This window comes from Doryrhamphus excisus, linkage group LG11 (genome assembly GCF_037039965.1).
Source record: "Doryrhamphus excisus strain RoL-2023G ecotype Guam linkage group LG11, RoL_Dexc_Guam_v1.1, whole genome shotgun sequence".
Taxonomy (NCBI): Eukaryota; Metazoa; Chordata; class Actinopteri; order Syngnathiformes; family Syngnathidae; genus Doryrhamphus; species Doryrhamphus excisus.
Genome location: NC_136367.1, coordinates 1,902,594 through 1,921,530, shown reverse-complemented (window position 1 = coordinate 1,921,530; position 18,937 = coordinate 1,902,594). Strand labels below are relative to the sequence as shown.

At 43.0% G+C, this 18,937-nt stretch overlaps 3 protein-coding genes across 3 annotated transcripts; all 3 read left to right on the top strand.

Moving 5' to 3' along the window:
• Positions 1-1,266: 1,266 nt before the first annotated feature.
• On the top strand, positions 1,267-4,724 carry LOC131140292 (thrombomodulin-like). The gene has a single exon (XM_058090569.2). It carries the CDS (start codon positions 1,427-1,429, stop codon positions 2,924-2,926), a length of 1,500 nt encoding a protein of 499 aa, XP_057946552.2. The 5' UTR covers positions 1,267-1,426; the 3' UTR covers positions 2,927-4,724.
• A 1,692-nt stretch (positions 4,725-6,416) lies between these two features.
• LOC131140285 (thrombomodulin-like) lies at positions 6,417-8,359 on the top strand. The gene has a single exon (XM_058090560.2). It carries the CDS (start codon positions 6,624-6,626, stop codon positions 8,286-8,288), a length of 1,665 nt encoding a protein of 554 aa, XP_057946543.2. The 5' UTR covers positions 6,417-6,623; the 3' UTR covers positions 8,289-8,359.
• Positions 8,360-10,122: 1,763 nt separating this feature from the next.
• On the top strand, positions 10,123-15,881 carry LOC131140267 (toll-like receptor 5). Its single transcript, XM_058090535.2, has 4 exons — positions 10,123-10,247; positions 11,510-13,790; positions 14,027-14,115; positions 14,982-15,881. Exons 1-4 carry the CDS (start codon positions 10,176-10,178, stop codon positions 15,186-15,188), a joined length of 2,649 nt encoding a protein of 882 aa, XP_057946518.2. The 5' UTR covers positions 10,123-10,175; the 3' UTR covers positions 15,189-15,881.
• The last annotated feature ends 3,056 nt before the right edge of the window (positions 15,882-18,937 follow it).

Here is an 18,937-nt window from a genome sequence, read left to right as displayed (position 1 = left end):
TATGAATTATCCTTACTGACCTTTTTTGCAGTACATTTGCATGGCTTGTTTAGCCAATCCCTAGCCAAGAATGGATCATTCCTATATTCTGATATGTGGAAATTGGTTCTCATTGTTTACTTGCCAAGGCCGGCCAAAACAGTTTATGAGCGAGTGGGTAGTAATATCGTATTGCTAACACGTGCCATATATATCTGGATTGCAAGAGAGTAAATGGGGAGGGATCAGTGTTGCTAAATTCATCAAGTATTCAGACCCCCGTTCAACAACCTTTTTTTGTCCTTGACCCTCGGTCCGGCTTGTGACATTTCAGCGTTTTACTCACCTTTTGTTCCTCCATAACAGCGTCCATAAAAACGGATAGATGCAAACAATTAGCTGGATGTGAAGAAGGAGGCTGTCCAGGAAGACGCTGAAAGCAAAAGGAAGTAGTAAAAACACAATACTTAAATACTACAAAAAAACAAGCTTGAAAAATAAGAATGACCTGGAAAAGCAGTGGGGGGGGGGGGGTTATATTACTCCTACCGTGGTCGCACCATTTATCAATGGAGTTGATATCCTCCACCTGCCTTGTGGCTCCGCCCACCACAGGTCACCAAACCAAGTTACCTGAAAAAAACAGAAGACCGAAAACAGGAAATTAACAAAATAAAAGCAACCCATGACATTTTTTTTTACGAACTTTACAAACTTTCTTCTCATAATTTTTTTATTGTAATACTATAGCTTTATTTTTATAATATTTTGACTTCATCTGCATTTTTTTCATATAAAAGTAAAACAATTACATACATATTTTAGTCCTTAATATTTATATTTTATGAATATTATGATTTTATTCTCCTAATATTTTGTGTTTATTCTTGTAAAATTAATGTTTTTTTTCCATTTTTTATGTGGATTTTAGTTTTCTTGTTTAATTGCCAAGGGTCCAAAAAGGTCTCTAACCTGACAACTGGCTACATGGGCCGCATATTGGACACCCTTTTTTTTTACATAGTGTAAAAATAAGAAGGCTAGTATTCTGATATTTTACTATCAGAATTTCAACTTTTTCTCCTTAAAGTACTGATTTTTTTTAGCTGTTTTTTTATTTTTGTGGAGATGCAGCCTCCAAATGGCCCCAGGGTCACACTTTGGACACCCTGGCTCTAGTGTCTATTTCTGTTGGCATGTGTGTGTGTGTGTGTGTGTGTGTGTGTTAATGAGCCTGAGTGTGATAAGCTTCAGAACATAGCTGGTGGGGGGAGGAGGGGGGAGGGTTGAGCAAGCGGACCCACCAGAACGGAACTTCCTTCCTGTGCTGATCCAACACGAGCTCCTAGTTTTTATAAATGGACGCTATGAGGAGCTTCCAGTCTCTTCTGCAGCTTCATATCGTCGATCCCAGCCTTCCATCCTCCTCATCATCTTCCTCGCCGTCATGATTGCCTTTTTCATTTGCGCACTTTGCTTGTGCGGGTTCCTGGAAAGTGTGCACTCTCAGCGCGGACGCTGCGTCGCTAATCAGTGCTTTGCGCTGCTTCTGGACACCAAAGACTACCAAGGGGCGCGGGAAAGCTGCCGAAACGCGAGTGGGGAACTGTCTTCGTCCGTGGATGTGAAGAATCAGGAGTATTTAATGAATGGCATCAGTGGGAGTTTTTGGGTGGGTTCGCCGGACCAGTGCACGTCGTTCACAGCGGGGATGGGAGGAATGACTCTCCGAAACACGCCATGCGGTCAGAAACTGGACGGATATGTTTGCCAGTATTCCATCGTGGAGCCTTGCAGCGCGGTCTCCACGGGAAGGGGCGCCGATGTGCGCTACACGGCGCCGATGGGGATTGCGCTAAATCACACATTTCCGCAAGGAACCGTTGCAGTGGTGGGAAAAACCGGTGCCGTCCACCCGGATGAGAAGTTCTTGTGCTTCGATCGACATTGGCTCCAAGCTCCGTGGATCTGCGAGGTCATGGAAGGCGGGTGCGAGCACTCCTGCAACAGAACATCCGGTTGCACGTGCCCGTTCGGACAGCATCTCCACGCCAACCGCATCACCTGCACGGAGCCGCAGCAGGAGTCGGACAACCGCACGGTGACTTGCCAGGCCGGGTACGAGCCGTCCCGGGACGGGAGCAGCTGCGTGGATGTGGATGAGTGCGCTCTGCGAGACGAGTGCGCGGAGGAAGGAGAGGAGTGCGTCAACACCCGCGGTGCGTTCGAGTGCGTGTGTAAAGACGGCTTCGTGGACGAAGACGGGGTGTGCGTGGATGTGAGGATCTGCGAGAAGTGCGAGCACATGATGTGTGACAAATCCGACGGGGTTTACGTGTGTGTGTGTCATAAGGGTTTTAGGGTGTCTGCGCGTGACCCCACTCGGTGCGAGATGCACTGTGACCAAGCGGACTGTCCGGCGAATTGCGTCACCAACACGGATGTGGACTCGCAGGACATGCATCAGTGTTTCTGCCCTGAAGGTTACATTCAAGACCTCCACAACAACACCCCGTATTGCACGGACATCAACGAGTGCGAGATTCAAATGCAGTGCGAGCACACGTGCACGAACCTCTTCGGGGGGTTCGAGTGTTCGTGCAATGAGGGGTACACGTTATTCGATGGGTACATGTGTGTCCACCCTGAGGAGGACTACGCGTGGGACGCGACCCGGCCGCAGCCTACGCCGGCTAAGTCGTACCCCGCCGCCGTGCCGTCGTACATAAAAACAGGCAGCGTTTTGGGCATCAGCGTGTTTGTGTTGCTGTGCCTGGTGATGCTCTACTTCCTGGTCAGGAACATGGCCAAACGCTGCGGGAGTCTCGACCTTTCCTCCATCAAAAGGCCCGATATGGATATTTTCTACCTGCAGCAGGTCACCACGGAGACGTACAAGAGGCTGTCTTTTGATAAACAGTTGAAAAGTGACTCGCAAAGATTTTAACCACAAGAGGAGGGTGTAGCGACAAGAGAGATGTCTTCATGGCTCTGCTGGAACTAAATTGAGCGACCATGGTTGCATGATAATTAAAATACTCATTTTTGATAACAATTCCTTTATAATGATCATCATGTAAGGCTAACTCCAACCCTGTTAAGGCAAAACCATAGTCCCGAAACCTTCATGAATTCATTCATTTTTCTACTGCTTATCCTCACAGGGGTCGGGGGTGATGGAGCCTATCCCAGCTGTCTTTGGGCGAGAGGCGGGGTACACCCTGGACTGGTCACCAGCCAATCACAGGGCACATGTAGACTAGGAATAACAGGAATCAGGTTTAGGGACTGATTCCTGTTATAAAGCAAACCCTAATCTTAAACCATGACAACAAACCAAGGCCTAATAGTTCATTCATTCATTTTCTATCGCTTATGGGGTAGAAAAACGCGAGGGTGCTGGAGCCTATCGCAGCTGTCTCCGGGCAAGAGGCGGGGTACACCTTAGACTGGTCGCCAGCCAATCACAGGTCACATATAGACAAACAACCATTCACACTCACATTCATACCTATGGACAATTTGGAGTGGCTAATTAAGCTAGCATGTTTTTTACCGCTAATCCTCACGAGGGTCGCGGGGGGTGCTGGAGCCTATCCCAGCTGTCTCCGGGCGAGAGGCGGGATACACCTTAGACTGGTCGCCAGCCAATCACAGGGCACATATAAGTCCCTAAACCTGATTCCTGTTATAAAGCAAACCCTAATCTTAAACCATGACAACAAACCAAGGCCTAATAGTTCATTCATTCATTTTCTTTCTACTGCTAATCCTCACAAGGGTCGTGGAGCCTATCCCAGCTGTCTTCGGGCGAGAGGCGGGGTACACCTTAGACTGGTCCCCAGCCAATCACAGGGCACATATAAGTCCTTAAACCTGATTCCTGTTATAAAGCAAACCCTAATCTTAAACCATGACAACAAACCACAAGGCCTAATAGTTATGGTACTTAAAAAAAGAGGCATTATCACAGTAAAATAACACTAAATGAAGTCTAGGCTGAGGAATTCTCATTAGGGTCGAGTTGTCGACAATGACAATGACAAAAAAACACACTCACACACAACCTGCACATACACAAACAACCCATTTCATCCATAAATTCTATAATATTTTTTTTATAAGTATGATCAATCATTTGTGACACACTGGACAAATGTATGAATGTCGTGTTTGAAGCTGAATCAGATTATTGATTCAACAAAATCATCACAACACTGCAAATATACCCGGGTCAGTATCAGCATCCTGTCAGATATACTGTGTTAATGCTGTGTTTACTGTAAAAAAAAAAAAAAAAAACCATATACTGATCACTTCATGGAGTTGTACACCACCGCAAAGTACAATACATATAAGCATATTTATGACCTGAAATCAAATCAGATCAACTGTACAGGTGTATCAATTGTCATGACCAGTGAGTGTTTTTTATACTGTATATTTATATTGAAGATATATAAAATATACATTCATTCACTGTAGGAAAGACCTTGAATGTAAAACCACTGTGTGCTGCTATGAGCTCATACGTACTAACAATGACGCCCCACTATTATTTTTACTAATAAGGGAACATTAAATATTGAATGAATTCATGTGCCATTTCTGATTTATTTTTTCTGAAAGATGAGTAATCTGCTCTGTTATGACTGCAAATTGTCGCTAGCGTCTCTGAGTCAGTGTGTGTGTGTGTGTGTGTGTGTGCGAACTGACAGTCAGTAACGCCGCTCCCACTTTTTTCAATAAAGGTAATGCTTTTAGTTTATCATTTTCATCGTATTATTAGTAAGAAACAATAATCATATTTAAACTAATATTCATTCATTTTCTACTGCTTGTCCTCACAAGGGTCATGGGGGGTGCTGGAGCCTATCCCAGCTGTCTACGGGCGAGAGGCAGGGTACACCCTGGACTGGTGGCCAGCCAATCACAGGGCACATATAGACAAACAACCATTCACACTCACATTCATACCTATGGACAATTTAGAGTGGCTAATTAACCTAGCGTGTTTTTTTGACACACAGAGATGGCCCAGGGTGGAATTGAACTCGGATCTTCTCCTGAGGATTCTAAGTGGGTTTCAAATAGAGGGTATGGGCATCTTAAAGAACCAAATCCTAGAATGAGAACCAGATTGTAGCTAATACAGACGTCCCGGCTTATTTGCAGTCCCTGTATGCCTTCAAGTAAGCAGGCTTTATGACAGCGCATCTGCAAAAAAAAGCACCCTTCCTTTCCCTGCCCGGCCTTTTTTTATACATCCAAGACTGTGGATCCAAGACTGGAGTCACAGACCAATCAGCTTTCGCCACTGCCCTTTCTTCAACCGCTTCTGCTGTCCTTTGTTTGCAAGTGCATCAAGGTGTCTGGAACATTCTGTGATTTACTTTGTTGCAAAGCTATGATACACACGCCGGATGTTTCCACCTTAACTGTCAGTTGTCACCTTAGTCCTTTTATCTGTATTTGTGAGACTATGTGTTTGTATTTAACCGAGTTCAAGCGATTAAGTGTGACAAAGAAAACCTTGTGCTTGTTTTAGCTTTTATCTTTAGCTAGCAAGAATGAGCAAACACCTTCAGTGGCCCGCATGAACCACACCGTGTAGCCTTTGAATTAATATTCATTCATTCATTCATTCATTTTCTACCGCTTATCCTCACATATAGACAAACAACCATTCACACTCACATTCATACCTATGGACAATTTGGAGTCGCTAATTAACCTAGCATGTTTTTGGAATGTGGGAGGAAACCGGAGTACCCGGAGAAAACCCACGCATGCACGGGGAGAACATGCAAACTCCACACTCTTGATGATCCCCAAGACCCATTACATCAAAATATGCAATACAGCAAAATATGGTGGTGGTAGTGTGGTGGTCTGTGGCTTTTCTGGAAGACTTGCTGTGATAAATAAATTCATTCATTCATTTTCAACAACTTATCCTCACGAGGGTCACAGGGGTGCGAGAGGTGAGCTAAACCCTGGACTGGTGGCCAGCCAATCACAGGGCACATATAGACAAACAACCATTCACACTCACATTCATACCTATGGACAATTTGGAGTCGCTAATTAACCTAGCATGTTTTTGGAATGTGGGAGGAAACCGGAGTACCCGGAGAAAACCTACGCAAACTCCACACAGAAGGTGGAATTGAACCCTGGGCTCCTAGAACCTTAGGTCTGCGCGCTAACCACTTGACTGCCTAAACTAATATAATTATTTGTATTATTATTAAATATATTGTGTTTTTTTTAATTTATTACTATACATAATACAAATAATGACAAATAATGTCATTATCTCAGAATTAGTTGTAATGTTAACGCCCCCAAATCCTGGCACGCAAATCCTCCTTTGTGATTGACAGCTAGGCCCCTCGTGGGAGGGGCTACTTCAACGCGTAGGCGTGCCTAGCGGGCGTTCGTGCATGGAACATCCTAACAATCCGAGGTTGTTGTTCTCCCTTGGAGAAGAAGTCATGTTTGGATGAACAAGAAGGCTGCTTAAGAGCCACTTCCTTCCTTACTCGGCGGGCCAGTATGGAATCAGAAGATTATAAATTCGCGCCGAGCACTTTGTCCAACAAACCCGCTTCAAGGCTGCAGGGACGCACGACCACTTGAACATGGAGGATGTTACCGGACTGCTTGTGGCTGTGCTGCTTGTCCTGGCGGGGAGGCTCGCTGGGACGGAGCCGAACGGCGGCTCCTGCTTTGGGAAGCAGTGTTACGCCGTGCATAGAACCGCGGGTGACTTTACGAGCGCGCAGAATCAATGCAAAGAACAAAACGGCCACTTAATGACCGTGGGCTCGCAATCGACACACGATGCGCTCGTTGCGCTTTTGGGGAACGCTTCTGGTCACTTTTGGATCGGTCTGCACCGCCCCATCAGGTGCCCCGATGCAACACTTGGCCTTAAGGGCTACGAGTGGGTGACGGAAGACGGTGAAAGTGTTTTTAACAACTGGGCTGAAACTTTTGACCGCAGCTGCTCCTCACCGCGATGCGTCACTGTATCCGCGGAGGATGGGTTCCGGTGGACGCAAAAGCGCTGCGACGCGAGGGTGAGCGGCTTTCTGTGCGCGTACAGCTTCGACTACGCGTGCACACGCCTGGACGAGGAGGCGTCGGCGGCGGGGGAGTATGTCATCTACACCAACCCCCTGGGGTTAGGGGAGGAGGGTCTGCATTCCCTGCCCCCCGGAAGCACCGCCATACGGATGCCGAGCGAGCTCAAGTACGTCTGCTTCTTCCAGAAGTGGCTGCAGGCTCCGTGGAGCTGCGAGATCTTCCAGGGGGGTTGCGAGCACAAGTGCATCGCCGGTCCGGACCACCAACCTTCCTGCTACTGCCCGCCCGGACTCTCCATACACCCCGTCAACAAAGTCACATGCGAGGAGGACCCGGATGGCCCGTGCACCCGTTTGGGGTGCGAGCACGCCTGCTTGGAGGACCCCAACGGCGCCCACTTGTGCATGTGCGGCCACGGGTTCGAATTGGCGTCGGACGGGCGGTCGTGCGTGGACTTCAACGACTGCTCAGACGAACGCCAGTGTCCCGGGGAGAACTTCCGCTGCGTGGACACGGCGGGCGGGTACAGGTGCGTCTGCGAGGATGGCTTCAAGCTGACCGGCGGCGTGTGCGTGGATCAGGACGAGTGCGCGTCCGCCCCTTGCGAGCACATTTGTCACAACACCCCGGGAAGCTACAGATGCTCATGTTATGAAGGTTACATAGAGGACACCCACTCTGCAAACACGTGTAAGCTGCATTGTGGCAAGGAGGAGTGCAAAGCAGAGTGTGACCCAAACGACCAGTACCAGTGCTTCTGTCCGGACGGTTACATCGCAGAGGAGCGGCTCGACGGCACCGTGTGCATCGACATGGACGAGTGCGCCTTCGCTTACTGTGAGCATCGCTGCAAGAACACCTACGGCAGCTTTAAGTGCTCCTGCCGCAAAGGTTTCGCTCTGGTGGATGAGGTCTTCTGCAAACGCAAAAGCGAGGACGAGGATGAAGAATGGGAGGGCTCGGGGGAGGCTTTGACGAGCCCGAGCGCCCCCACTCTAACCCCACACGTGGGTCCAACCGGGCAGCCCTCGGCGGTGACGGTGGGAGGCCTGGTGGGCATCATTGTGGGCTGCGTGTTTGTGGTGGTGCTGGTGGTCTTCCTGGCTCAGCACCTCCTCAAGAAAAGAGGGAAAATGGAGAGAGAAGCCACGTTGAAAGCCTCGGGAGGAGGCGGAGGGGAGGCGCACAGTTTACACAAGATGGAGGTTGTAATGTAACAAAACGACAACGGAAAGTTTTCAACACGAATAAATTATACAAGAAAACCGTGTTTGTTTTTCCTGCCACCCAGTGGAAATAAAGTGTATTGCAACTGAAAGGACAAGCTGACAAAGGTGATGATCGATAAAAGTATTATTCATAATACTAATATGAATTAATATCATTAAATGTTTATATTTATTAGTTAATACTAATGATGATGTTATTATATTATTATAATAATAAAATAATTTTATGAAATCAATAATCAACTAAACCCCAACATTTAATTAAATACATGAATCACAATATGAATGCTGATATTGATACCCATATTCATGTTATCCTGTAATATATCCAATCATATAAAAATATTGTATATACAACAAAATATCAATAGTGATATTTACAATAAATGATCAATGCAACTATTAATATGAATGATGAATAACGGAACAACAAATGCTGTAAGCGCAACACTCTTTAAGGCCCATTGTGCCACCAAGTGGAAGAAAAGTGTACTGCAACTTAAATTGACTCCTTTTAGAGGCAGACGTTATGAAGCAATACAATCACTATTACTAATACTGATTAAGAAATTAATATTATTCGATATTGATATGAATTAATTCATAGTATGAGTAATAGGTTTTATCAGTATACAAATTAATGCTAATGTTAATATATATACTATATATACACAATATGAATACATATTAATATACTAATCATTAATCATAATAGTAGTTCATCAGACTATTGATTGAAATGTATTATCGATATTACACTAAATATTACCATGTAATTCTAAATATTAATTTACATATTCATGTAATAATTCACTCATTCATTTTCTACCGCATTCTACCGCCTATCCCAGCTGTCTTATAGGCGCGATACACCCTGGACTGGTGGCCAGCCAATCACAGGGCACATATAGACAAACAACCATTCACACTCACATTCATACCTATGGACAATTTGGAGTGGCTAATTAACCTAGCATGTTTTTGGAATGTGGGAGGAAACCGGAGTACCCGGAGAAAACCCACGCATGCACGGGGAGAACATGCAAACTCCACACAGAGAGTGGAATTGAACCCTGGTCTCCTAGCTGTGAGGTCTGCACGCTAACCACTCGACCGCCGTGCCGCCCATTCATGTAACTAAAGTCATATAATTAAAAATAATAAAGTCTGTAAACTGATGCACAATGAACACCTCATCCAATGTACACAGAACATTTCCAATAAAACCATCAAAGGCTCGTCATTGGGAAGTGGGAGGCTGAAGTGTTGATGTGTAAAGTAGGATATTCCAAAACGTCACCGTTTGACTTCCAGTCGGGGGCAGAGGAAATCCCTGAAGGTTACTCCGAATATGAAAAGTGTTGCTTTCGCATCTCACGGTAACTACGGTGCGTTCATGAGCCGCCAAAGAACGTGGGAAGTATCAGCACCTAAGAAATAAACATCATCAGTGAAGCATAAAGACATCAACATGTGACAATAGTATAGTATAATAGAATAGTGTTATCATAATGTTGAAGTAATAACAGCATACATATGTAATATTTTTTCTCATCAGATGTCATATTAAATGTGCAATGAAATATTCAATGCTGACATAAAAAAGCCATGCAGCAGTCGGAACAACAGCGGTTATTACTGTAATTATGATACTTTGTTAGCTATCAGCTAGAAGCTCAAACATTGCTGAATGAAGCTTCATTAGAGGAAGTCATTGTTAGCCTCTACGGTGAACTATGTACCCGTGCAAAGCAAATAGCCTTACACAATTTCCTCCTGTGTTATATGTGCCGCTCATGCACCGTGCTTGTAGTTGCATTAACGCAGCAACTGCGACAGCATCAGCTTTTAGCGTCCACGGAGGCGCCCAACAGGATGTTCAATTGCAGGAAGAGCAGCATGTGGACCCCGGTTCTTCAGCTGGCTTCCGTGGGCATGTACGTGCAGGTAGGTCGGTGTAATGAGTGGATTTCATTAGAAGAACCGGTGTATGGTTCTGGAGAAGATGCTTATGTTTGTGTAGTGGAGATGTAAGAGAAATTAGTCATTCCTTACTCGGGAAATGGTAATGGTTTTATTTTATTTGAACGTGCATCAGATTACAATTGAATGCATCCCATAATCAGAAGAAGCAAAGCTCATTAAATCCTACCCCTCCATCTGGTACTTTTACAATCACTAACTGTTACATTTGTTCACTTCCTGCTTTCCTAATATAGTTTTTGGGTTTTTTTTTGTCAACAAATACAAATTGTTTCTAGGGCTGCACGGCGGTCGAATGGTTAGCGGGTTACCTCACAGCTAGGAGACCGGGATTCAATTCCACCCGCGGACATGTCTGTGTGGAGTTTGCATGTTCCCCCCGTGCACGTGTTTTCTCCGGGTACTCCGGGTTCCTCTCACATTCCAAAAACATGCTAGGTTAATTAGCGACTCCAAATTGTCCATAGGTATGAATGTGAGTGTGAATGGTTGTTTGTCTATATGTGTCCTGTGATTGGCTGGCGACCAGTCCAGGGTGTACCCCGCCTCCAGCACACACCCGCGACCTTAGAGAGGATAAGTGGCATAGCAAATCTATATCTGCATAACAGTCTGACTCACGCTGTCATCTTACTAAGAACACTATATTCATCACACAGCAACTTTACACTCAAAGGGTAGCTAAGAAATATATGAGTTAAAAAAAGAAACTATTTTATTTTTTTAACTCATGACCCTCATGAGGATAAGCGGTAGAAAATGAATGAATGAAATTTGTTTGTAGCTTGATGAAAAAATTACAATGCGATAATTTGAAAAATTGATAAAATATGCGGAAACACACCCTCGCTATGGAACTCATGCAAGATTCTTGGGTAAAGACGAGTCCAGCCCAGAATTACATTCAGTTGGGAAAACAGTCAGCAAAGAAAATGATTATTAAGCACTTTGTCGCAATGGATTGAGGTCCTAGAGTGCCCACAATGTCCTTCTCATCGACACCAAAAAGCACCTGAAACTCAGACAAGGTTTGGGAGAATACTGCATAGCTGTCATAGCTGGGATATAGAGAAATAAATAAAACTTAAATGTCTGTCAACTTCAATAGTTTTATGTAAAATATGTGCTACGGCTCAATAATTACATTAACATCAGTCAGCCAGTCCAAGGGGCTCAGACATAAGAGGGGTTCTACTGTACATGTAGTGAAGTTTGTTTCTCTACAGGTCCTCACATCTTGCAAAATATACGGCCCTGTTGCTGCTTGTCATGGACAGAATTACCAGTGGGTTCCCACTCTTCCTCCAACAATCACCTCCCTCTACTTGGAGAGGAACCGCATCAGTGAGATCAACAGCACATCATTCAAAAATCTGGAGCAGCTTCTGGAAATAGATCTCACTCAGCAGTACGTGCCGCTCATCATTCGGAACAACGCTTTTCTCAGGCAGACTAAGTTGGTTCGCTTGGTTCTGGGTAGCAATCTTGACCTTCAGCTGGAGCTAAGAGCATTTGCAGGGCTGGTCAATTTAAAACATCTCTTCATCGACCACTGCCGCTTGACAGACACAATAATGTCTCACAGCTATTTCGAACCACTCTTGTCCTTAGAATTGCTTAATCTTTTTGGAAACAATATACGAAGGCTCGAACCTGGATTTTTCTTTTTCAAACTGATAAAGCTGACACAGGTGAACCTGATGTTGAACAACATTGAACGACTATGTGAAGAGGATCTTATCGGTTTCAGGGGGAAGTACTTCACACATTTCAACTTGGACTCTAATGACTTGTACAAAATGGGAAATGTCCATTTTGATTGGGAAAAATGCGGAAACCCTTTTCGAGGAATGGCCTTCAATGTCCTCGACTTATCCACCAGCGGGTTCAACGTGAACACAACTGAACTGTTCTTCAAAGCGATACAAGGGACTCCCATTGTACACCTCATATTCTCCGGACACTTGGGGAAAGGTTTCTCACATGACAACCTACCCGATCCGGACAGGCACACATTTGAAGGTCTGGCAAAGAGTAACTTGAACATTTTCGATTTGTCGAACAATCGAATATTTGCCTTACAGCAGGCTGTTTTTAGTCCTCTAACCAATGCAATAATTATTGACGTTTCGAAAAACAAAATCAATCAAATTAACAACAACGCCTTCAGTGGTCTGCAGGGAAATGTAAGAATGGTTAACTTGTCATTCAACATACTCGGAGAAGTGTATTCCCACACATTTCGCAATCTGGCCGAACTTCGGGTTTTGGATTTGTCTTTTAATAACATCGGTGTACTGGGTGATTACGTTTTTGAAGGGCTTCCTAAATTACGAGCGTTATATCTGACAGGGAACTCCCTGCGGAACTTGGGTTTTCCGGCGGCATTACCAAACTTGGAATTTCTCCTTCTGGGTGATAATCGGTTGGTAGATGTTTACAATATAGATAAACTCGGCATCAACTCTACCCACGTGGATCTGACAAACAATAGATTAACAAACCTGGAGGATGTTTATCGCATTTTAACCGCTTTCAAGAATCTTCAGAATTTCTTCTTTGGTGGTAATTTTATCAAGTGGTGTATTCTTGGTCAAAATATATCAGTGCCTCTTAATCATAGCCTACAAGTTCTGGATCTTCATGATAGTTCCTTGCAGTTGGTTTGGGCTCGGGGGACATGCCTTGATGTATTTAATCATCTGAACAATCTGGTCGGTCTAAATTTAAGCTTCAACTCCCTCACGAGTCTCCCACAAGGGATTTTCAACGGTCTCAGCTCCATCATAGAGATTGACCTCTCATCCAATGCTTTGACTTATCTTGAACCCGATGTTTTTCCCAACAGCCTTAAAAGACTTGACATTTCCAGTAACTTCCTGGCCTACCCGGATCCCAGAAACTTTGAGTCCCTTCTCTTTCTCAATCTGATGGGAAATCGTTTTTACTGTGACTGTAATCTTGAGGGTTTCTTGAAGTGGATGGATGTGACAAATGTAACCTTCTTGAGCCCGGTCAAGGAGTACCGATGCAAATTTCCGGCTGTTCACTACGATCTTCCATTGCTGAACTATTCCCGGATTGTCGAGCCATGTGAGGTAGATGATGAGTTGGCGGTCCAAGAGCTAAAGTTTGCGCTGTTCATCGCCTCTGCCCTCCTTGTCCTCATTGTCATCCAGTGCGGAATTGCCTACGCCCGTCTCCGTGGCCGCGTCTACATCTTCTACAAAAAAATTGTTGGTAGGGTTCTTGAAGGTCCCAAAGCGCCGCCTCCTTTGGAGGACGTGCAGTACGATGCCTACCTCTGCTTCAGCAACATTGACTACAGGTGGGTGGAGGCGGCTTTACTCAAGAAGTTGGACAACAAGTTTTCAGAAGAGAACATCCTGCGCTGTTGTTTTGAGGCCAGAGACTTCCTGCCCGGTGAGGACTACCTCTCCAACATCAGAGATGCCATCTGGAGCAGTCGGAAGACTGTGTGCGTTGTCTCCAAGGAGTTCCTTAAAGGTATTTTTTTTTCTAAATTGCAATTTTGACTACCCTGATTGGTTGGGTTAAGGTTTTGAGTTGACTGTTAAAGAGAGAGGGTGTCTGCCTCCCCGGATTGAGTTCCATGAGTGTCCTCTACAAAATGTACAAGCAAGTGCTGGTTTCGGTTTTAGTTACGTTGACAAATGCTTTTGTTGACGCCAGTTGGCCAGTACAAGCGATTAAAAACCAAATGTTTCCTGTTCCCTCTTCAGATGGCTGGTGCTTGGAGGCATTCACTTTGGCTCAGGGTCGCATGCTGAACGAGCTCAAAAATGTTCTGATCATGCTGGTGGTTGGGAAGGTAAGTTCCTTGTCAAAATGTTAATTTTAGAAAGGAAAGAATGGAAAGAATACACCTAGGGGTGGGTGAAATGTTGGTATCCGGCCAATACCAAATAAATACACGGCCAGTTTTGCCAATGCCAATACGTTTTACATAGAATTATTCTGGGGTTTTTTCATGTAATATCTAATGCAGGGGTCTCAAACTCAAAAATCAATCAGTAATAAATAAATAAATATAATAATAAAACGGCAAATAATAAAAACTTAAGAAACCACATATAGTTGGTGGGTACACAAATAATTTTTTTCAGATTAAAATTAACAAAGCATTATTAGAGCCCTGTAGACATGACTAAACTCGACTATAGTCACATTTATACTCTTTTTATTTAAAAACATATTGCGCAACTGCAGGGTCTTGAGACACATGCTAACTCGCAAACTAGAGAGCTAGCGACCTAAACGGTAGCCTTCAAGTTATTTCCTTTAAACTTAAATCGCCAAAAACTTACCACTTCCACACGGATAGGGAGGATAACTATTAACGGTTATTTAACCTTTAACATGAACATTAATCAAACGTAATAATTTTTTCTGGGTACATGATACCATACAGCATCCATATCAAACTTGCGCGGGCGGCACTAACATTAAACTTTCATATCAAGGCGGGGTCCTCAAACTAGTGTCCTGCGGGCCAAAGGCCGCGTGTTTGAGACCCCTGATCTAATGAAAACTCTTGCCGCACCATGGACAACTTTACGGTGTTTCTTTTCAGGAATGTGTGACAGTAACAGTGAAAATTATTCTGTTACAGACGTGGATTCGGCTAGCCACGAATAATAACATTAATAATGACTATTCTGATGTCATCCAATCAAGGTGCCCCACTACCAGCTGATGAAGTACAACGCAGTCAGAGCGTTCGTCCAGAGGAAAGAATACCTGATCTGGCCAGAGGACCCTCAGGACCTGGAGTGGTTTTACGAGCGCCTTGTTTCGCAAATCCTCAAAGATACTGCAGTGAAGAAGATGGCCGACGTTCAGCCCGAGAATGGCATTCAACTTGAGAACATTGACGCACACTAGTGAACTCTGAAACCAGAAAAAAGGAAAAGTCCTCCACAAAGACGGCGGTGAGGTTACAGAAATTCTGTAAAAGATTATAGAAGTCAATGATTCGTGTACTTCATAGAGTGTAATCTGAGCTGGTTTCCTTCTTCCGTGAACCATATTGGATGTCAGTAAGCTTCGGTCTTTATTGTATTGTATATTGACTATACCAGTTGACTTTGGGAGAGAGGCGGGGTACACCCTGAACTGGTCGCCATTCAATCACAGGGCACATATAGACAAGCAACCATTCATTCACATTCATTTTGACAACAGTTCTCCTTGCTTATGGATTACTTGGGTGTAGCTTTCATGATCAAGAGCAAACTGTGTCTAGTAAAAGATAATGAAAATACACAACGTTATGAATCACATTAGTTGCACAGTTGTAGGAAATCTGAATGGAAAGGAGGACCAATAAGCATACTTTCACTTCCTCCTATGGAGGTAAATCTCCTCTCCTGCCACGTCCTCCTTTGCTGAGGTTGTGGGTATAAAAAAGAAGTGTGTGGTGAAAGGGACCCAAACGGACAGTATAAAAAAATATATGTAGAAAATACTAATAACATCAATAATAATTTGTTATAAATTTTTTAAATAATTAATTAATACATTGATCTTTTTCACAATTATATTTACATATTAATGTGGATTATATATTCCTTAATAAATGCGAATAAGAAAACCATTGTGATCATTCAAGTTTTGTCCACTAAGTGGCGACAGAAGACATATTTATTTTAAAGGTTTACAGTATGAAAATGTTCTGTATATTCTTTCTATTAATTACCAAATTTGGTCATCTCTATTCGACTTTATTCATAAATATACTACAACCTCATGGCGTTGCGACACTAACGGTGATGAAAAAGGTCCGGTTTGTGAGTTGCAAGCATATTGCTAGGGTCAATGTGTGTGTGTGTGTGTGTGTGTGTGAAAACAGGAAGCTACTGGGAAGAGGAAAGCTTCCTGTTGCCTATGCTGCTGCTTCCTGTGAGCTTTTACGAGGCGTGACATTATACAGCGCACTGACCCTGCTTCTGCTGACACGCTGCATTCAACAGAGAATAACACAAATCCAGCATTTGGACTATTTTTAGTTTTTTTTTTTCATAATTGGTACTCCTTCTGAAATTTTATTTTTATATTAACTACTTTTTTGTATTGTAAACAATTATTTTATATATATTAAAATATATATAATAAAATATTTAATTACTAAATGATATTTGACAAAAATAAAAATAGATTTACTAATTTAAATTATATTTTTAGAATGTTTAAATACAAAATATTAATTAAATATGCACTTAATATATATTTTTAAATGTTAATTACTTATATATCATATGTAATGTTAATTTAACATTTTAAAGTATTTTTTAATAATTGTTTAGTTAATTGTTTTTATTTTATTTTACTCAATATTTATTATTAATTTAATAGCATCTTGAGGAAAATAATACAACTTTTCTTTTTAAAGGCAAAAGATATAGTAGGATGTTTACATGATATGAAAGCGTAATGGCAATCAAACAGCAGTAAAGAACATCCTGTTTCATCTCCGTCGGTCTCGCCTCCACTAAGATCTAATTTGAAAAGTGCAGGCAAATGTTGACCAAGTCAACACGCTCTGCGTCTCTGTAACCTCTTCACAGTTATTTCCAGCTTGGTGGAATATACAACATGCTTCTGAGAAGACATCCTCGCAGGGAAATGTAATAACCCGCCCCGCCGCCCCCCCACCAGCCACAGCTAATATTTGACCTGTGTTTAAGTCAATATAATTACAGAGCTCATCTTCAGTACAGCTACTAAGTAGAGAAGAAAAGCAGTCATGGTGGAGCTGCCAAAATAAGATCTTGAATGCAAACGATGTGGGAGGTTTTGTGTGTTGAATGCAGCTTGTTTGGTGTAGTATGTGCACATGGTTAGAAAGGTTGGAGGGGGAATGTGAGGGAAGAGCCACATTTCCATGGCAAGTCATGGTACTCCATGATGTACTTCACTGGTGCATTTTACAGTGAAGTACAAACTGGCTATTCACATGGCTTACACTCCAACACCCCCCCCGGGGAGTAATGGATGCATCCATAAAATGTCTATTTTTAAACCTATAAACCCTATATGTCTCTCAGTCGTTAAACCAATTTTAAATAACTTTTACACATTGAGAAACAATTAGGAGCATACAAAAGTACTTACAGAAGTTGCAGTTACGCGGCATCCCATCTTGTCAAAGCATCTTCCTGCTGGAAATGGAAAATGTTGAGTGAATTGACTTGTAGAGACAGCACTCTCCTCGCAGACTTACCATTTTCTATTTAAGTTCCATAAAAAAAACGAATTAGTTACAATTTAAAGCAAAGGAAATAATGTAGTGTACCCAAAGGTTGGGGTGACAACTGTATTTTGTTGCTACTGTTACATTGTTAACAAATACGTTAGTTACAGTAAATACACCATGTATTTTTTTCGTCTAGAAACTTGGTTCTGTGCTGTAGCTATGCTGTTAATCATGGGGAACAAATTAAAGGTAGAATGACTACATCTTTCCATGATGTTAACACATTTCACGCAAAAACTTATTAATTTTGTATCAAATTGAGATCATATAAGTATTATTGCCTACCGCGACAAGCGAAGCCATCACTTCCTGTTTATTTTGGCGCCTCGTACAACCAACCAATCACTGACGTTTGTCTTTGGATCAATAGTTGTCAGACATCATAGTAACTCCCGCAGCCATTGGCTGCCGAAATAAACCGAAAAGTAACGAGTTAGCAACGATGCTCATTGGAAACCAGTCGAGTAGAAGTCACCATTTTATTTGGAAAATATCGTCAAATAAAAGTCGGTCCAGACATTAAACTTTAAAAAAATGACTTAAGTGCACGAATGAAGGACTGATAAACTGTGACTACTTCATTAACTGCAGTAAAATAGGACCAGAGCAATCACAGGTAGCGTTGTTAAATATGCATCCAATGTAAACACATCAACCAATATGGCGTCATACACAAAAAACGTTGCGCTTGAGTGTAAATCAGTGTAAATCAGAACCCCTGTTTGAATAATAACTAAATATCTGCTGCCAGCTTATCTGTACTGTGTTTACTGTGCAAGTATTGTAATTGTACAAGGCGGGTGGGCACTATGCACTGAATTATTTTACAACCACATTCGGACATGCTCCCTTATTGACTGAGCTGCTGTGATATAAAATCTGATGGTGTGTAAATCAACCTAAGTAAAGTGGAGCAACGCTCCTAATCCTGGCGATGACTTGAGGCCAGACACGTGGCAAAGAAGGCGCCGGCGTTTATGAGGCAATTTTATACTTATACTATGTATATTTTGAATTACAGAATCCAGCCGGGATGCATTTTATGGTCTGTGGTGTCTGCTGTAACTGTGAGTACATCAAAGTTATAAATTTCATTGACTGAAATAAGTGTTACCAAAGCAAAACAGGACTTTGGACTTGGTGTTGTCTTGTAGTTCCAGTCTTGTGTTGGGTCTACAGCATGGGTCTCTAACACACGGCCCGTGGGCCAAATGTGGCCCGCAGGACACTACTTTGAGGCCCCCGCCTTGATATGAAAGTTTAATGTTAGTTTGATATGGATGCTGTATGGTATCATGTACCCAGAAAAAATTATTACGTTTTAATTAATGTTCATGTTAAAGGTTAAATAACTGTTAATAGTTATCCTCCCTATCCG

Excerpts from the sequence above, each read along its gene's own strand:
- LOC131140292 (XM_058090569.2), top strand. The coding sequence starts at position 1,427 with ATGATTGCCTTTTTCATTTGCGCACTTTGCTTGTGCGGGTTCCTGGAA.
- LOC131140285 (XM_058090560.2), top strand. The coding sequence starts at position 6,624 with ATGGAGGATGTTACCGGACTGCTTGTGGCTGTGCTGCTTGTCCTGGCG.
- LOC131140267 (XM_058090535.2), top strand. The coding sequence starts at position 10,176 with ATGTTCAATTGCAGGAAGAGCAGCATGTGGACCCCGGTTCTTCAGCTG. Across the intron at positions 13,791-14,026 it reads CTCCAAGGAGTTCCTTAAAG|ATGGCTGGTGCTTGGAGGCA; the intron begins GTATTTTTTTTT and ends TTCCCTCTTCAG. Across the intron at positions 14,116-14,981 it reads TCATGCTGGTGGTTGGGAAG|GTGCCCCACTACCAGCTGAT; the intron begins GTAAGTTCCTTG and ends CATCCAATCAAG.